The sequence below is a fragment of the Cryptomeria japonica genome, chromosome 3, assembly GCF_030272615.1.
Source record: "Cryptomeria japonica chromosome 3, Sugi_1.0, whole genome shotgun sequence".
NCBI classification, from domain to species: domain Eukaryota; kingdom Viridiplantae; phylum Streptophyta; class Pinopsida; order Cupressales; family Cupressaceae; genus Cryptomeria; species Cryptomeria japonica.
Window position 1 is genome coordinate 83772930 of NC_081407.1, and position 4637 is coordinate 83777566.

Genomic DNA, 4637 nt, shown 5'->3' on the forward strand with positions numbered 1-4637 from the left:
AGGCATTATAAGGCAATTAAGATTGTAATCCTTGGAGTTGAGTTTTCCAAAATTATTAAGGAGGTGTTTTTTATGTTAATGTAAGGGTTTCATAGAAAAATAAATTATTTGTAAATATGAAATTTCATTAATTAAATAAAAAACATTCAACCTTTTCCAATATCAACTGAAATTTTGCAATTGTAAATATTAGATAACTATTGAAAAAATCAAATTCAAAATATATATTTTTAATTCCATAAAATTCACTTTAGGGTAAAAATAAAAAAATACAATAAATAAATAAAGATGTCCATGGTTCCTTTCGTTTTCCTTTCTTCTCATAGATCACCAAAGTGTGTGTTCATGTTCTCTCTCTCTTTCCTCTCATGAACTCATAGGTTTACTATTGGTGGTTCATGGATGATGTCATATTTGCTCTTTTATGTGATTATTGGTTTTAATGTGATGGAATTTGTCTTTGTGTTTCAATTAGTTGTTTGAGACATTTGTATCAGGGTCTCTTCGGCTAGTTGATGTGTGGTCTTGTGTTTTGTTTTTGTCATGTGTCTTTTGTGCTTTGTCTTGTTTTGCTTGTCTTGTTCTTTCTATTTTGTGTGCTCTTGCATATGTTTGAGCGAGTTAAGATCCTACGATTGGGGGCTTTATTCCTCAAGATTACTGATGTCTTATACTTCTCGTAGTATTGGTCCACATCTCTCATCTTTGTCTCTCTCTTTCTTCTACTTTATCGGTAGTATTGGCATAAGCCATACTCCCGCTAAAGTGGGGGCTAAATGTAGCATCATAAAATTGTGACCCTTTCAATTTTGACCACATCTTAGGCCCTCACCGATGTGAGTACATCTCTCTTATCGATTGAGACCAGTCTCTACCCCTTCATTGTGAATTTCTCCTATCTCAGCCGTGATGACACCTCAAGACCCTATCTAGGCCCCAAGATAGGGCAGGACAGGGGCATGGCTCTCATGTCCCCCTCAGACAGGGGCGTGGCACCCATGTCCTCCCTCTTAGGGTGGCCCTAAGATGGGTCTATCTAGCTCTTGAACATAATTTACTCTTTGGAGACTTACAATCTCCTTTGTTGGCCTTCGGTGGGATGAAAATTTATCCCCTTAGGCATGTATAAAAGGAGGCATAGTTCCCTCAATTGAGATACAAGCATACAAAATAATAAGAAAAAGTTCAAGCACAACGTCTTCATTATCGTTATCAAGCATTCAAGTCCTCAAGCATCCATCATGTTCTCTTCTTCATGTGTCTTCTTCATTCATCCATTGGAGAAACATTACAACATTGATTTGCAAGCATGTGTGTGTGTTAGGTTTTTATCATGTTACATGTCATTTCATGCAACATTTATGATTACATTCAAGAAGCAAAGCAGCCATCATCAACAAATTGTAGATCTACAAGGTATACATCTCCATCATTTACATTTAAGCGTTTGCAATTATGTTCTTTCAAGGTTGATTCCACAACCAAGGTTCGACTAAGGTAAACCCCTATCAACAACCCTTTTCCCCTTCTTTTCTGTGTGTAGGTTGCAGGTGCCCAGCTGTAATTGCAGTTTTGGACTTCATTTGTAGAGACAATAAATCCATTTTCAGTGCGCAAATTTTTCGAAGGACCGAGTATACTTTCAACTTGGTCTTGGGAACTTTTCTCCAACTTTATAAGGCGGATCCATATCAATCTAAATATATCAGATCCAAATTTATAGCACGATCCCAAACCAGTAGTTCCTTATTTCATCCATTTTGTCTCCCTTTTCTACATAGTCAACAAGTCAACATATCTATTTACAAAGAGGGCAAATTACATTCTAACCCTTGCAATTGACTTGGTATTCACATCCTTATTTCCCTTGGATTTGGATCTAGTGGATTCAACCCCTCTTTTGAATGTAAAGTATCTCCGAAGTGAAAATCATCATAGTGGTTTCCTTTCTCTCTCCTAGGTGGGGAACCACTAGGGTCCAATTTTCCACTTTACATCCCCATATGCACATGATGGACTTTAGGAGTTCTTCATGCAATACTCCCTTTATTTCATGTATAATTAAGAGGTTGCTCATCTTGTATATGCACTCTAGTCTCTTCTTAATGACCTCCCACAAAAAAGCCATCTATCTTCATTGGCATGTGAGTCTCAATGGTGTGTCCTTACTTAGTCAATACTACTTTTAGAATGATCTTACACCCACTTTTCGGGCCTAGAAATAATCTCATTTTATCCAATGATCATTTCTTCGCACACTTTTATCTCAACAAAAGTAATGTTTCTATCCTTTTGTCATAAAATATCAATCTTGCCTCTATTCAGAGTTTATGTAATATAAAATGATATCATTATTGTCCTACAAGCTATCAAATGAACATACCAATCACTAAATCATAGAAAAACTTTCTATCTTTTCCAATATTAATTGAAATTTTGTAATTCTAAATGTAATATTTCTAGTTTTTATTTCTATTTTTTTTTAAAACTTTTATACTTTATAATTCTATAGAATTCTCTATAATTTCATAAAAAAATACAATAAATAAATCCCTATAAGATAATAAAAGAAAGAAAAGAATTTAAAGCCCTTCAATATAATACTTCCTAATTGTATTAAAATAATCTACAAATTATAATTTTAAATTTAATTAAAATAAAATCGACCAAAAGTCATTTACATTTAGATGTGTACACCTAAATTGGTTAAGTTCTTTCCTGGTAAACAAGAAGTCGTAAAGTCGAATTCAGGAATTGAGAACAATTAAATTTTATATAAGAAATATTAATACATCGATCCGTTCGTCTTGAAGAGAGTTTCGATGCCATCAATCTGAATCAAATCTGCAAATCATATTCTCGCAATGTTGCCCCTGTGCGATCAATCCCAGAGAGGACAGGAAGAGATATATCCATCTTCATTCCGATCAAATCCTTTGAAAGCTTCCATCAAATCCTTTGAAAGCTTCCATCAAATCCTTTGACTCATCTTCTAATTCCGCGTCTTCGTTACTGAAGATTGACTGATATAAATGCACAAATTCTTCAAATCCTACGCAGTTAAATTTGTCTTCATCATTGCTCAGAGAACTGAACATACATGTGATATCTTGTTCTGAAATTGGTATTCCAAGTCTGTTTACGAAACAACTGATTTCACCCACACTCACAACTCCATCCGCATTGCCATCTATAATTTCATAAATTCTTCTGATCTCATCAAGGTTCGCCATTGATTTATAAAGGGCAAAAGACAGAAACCTAAGAAAGCAAAGAAATAATTGTGTTTGGAATAATGTCCCTTGCTATATGACTGTATTTATAGCATGATAGGAAGATCCTTGTTTGGATTTAGGAGGAAAGGGGTGAACAGTGAAGAAGAAGTTGTCTGTTCGCACATAAATTATAAAATAATACGACCACCGACTGATTCCGTCAACCTTCGCAATTTTGGACTATCCATCGCAAAAATCGGTTTGACCCGATATTTGTTGAAAGGCGGTTCCTGATTCCACTAACCAGCGAAGAATTGGCCGTGTGGCGGGCAAGTCATGAGAAAGTTCTTTTCATGGGTTTGGTCATCGTGGAGCAATCATTTAGGTGAATCAAATGAGAATTATTAGAGCAAATAAACTAAATTTAAGAGTTATATTGATCATTAAAATTTTTGAACTTCTGATGTAAAATTATATAAATTAAATGTAGGTAATAAGAGCTGAACTTGATGATATTTTTGTTCATGTTAAAAATATATGTTTTCAGATTTTGTAATTTATTATTGATCTATAATTTTATTGAGATAGTATTAGTGTAGGACACTGATAAACTGTCTCTAAAAAGGGGTTATAAAATTCCTGTTATTGATTAATCTGAAAAACCAAAGCCGTAGCTTATTTTTCTCATCACGTTCAATGATCTGTAATTTTCGAAAAAATCAGTAACACGAATTTTATAACGCCGTTTTGGAGCCAGTTTAGCCACACCCATTAATCTATAAGTGATCTTTGTGAATGCAAATCCAATTAAGTGCATGAAATCAGGCTTAAAAGTCACAAATCTAACTTGGAACAATTTTGTATGCCAAAATTTGTTTGTATTATTTTATTCTTTAGATTTGTGTAAAGTATAGCAATGTTTATAAATACCTTTAAAGAATCAGTTGAATCATTAAGGCGGTTCTTGATTCCACTGACCAGTGAAGAATTGGCCATGTGGCGGGCAAGTAATGAGAAAGTTCTTTTCATGGGTTTGGCCACTGTGGAGCAATCATTTGAGCGAGTCAAATTCCAATTGTTAGAGCAAATAAACTATATTTAAGAGTTATATTGTTCATTAAAATTTTTTAACTTCTCTAGTAATTGGATTATAAAATTATCACATTTATGTGGGTAGAAGAAATACCATAAAAAAGGTGAAGTTAATCAGTGAAACATTGGTTGAGTTTGGCTCTATGAAGACCATATATTCTCATTTCTCTCAATCTTAGAAATGATTATGATATCATTGAAAGTAAGGGGGGTGAATAGATTTCCTAGACAAAATGATATTTGTGAGTTGATTGGATCTCGTTCTAGTGATGTGGTCTTTGTTTATGAAACTAAGTTATCAATGGATGGTATGGTAAATTGGACTTCTAA

The 4637-nt window shown here is 33.9% G+C and overlaps 1 protein-coding gene across 1 annotated transcript; it reads right to left on the reverse strand.

Moving 5' to 3' along the window:
* Nucleotides 1-2927: 2927 nt before the first annotated feature.
* On the reverse strand, nucleotides 2928-3233 carry LOC131873963 (calmodulin-like protein 7). Its single transcript, XM_059217152.1, has one exon. The coding sequence runs from the start codon at nucleotides 3231-3233 to the stop codon at nucleotides 2928-2930; it is 306 nt and encodes a 101-aa protein (XP_059073135.1).
* Nucleotides 3234-4637: the final 1404 nt, after the last annotated feature.

Excerpts from the sequence above, each read along its gene's own strand:
- LOC131873963 (XM_059217152.1), bottom strand. The coding sequence starts at position 3,233 with ATGGCGAACCTTGATGAGATCAGAAGAATTTATGAAATTATAGATGGC.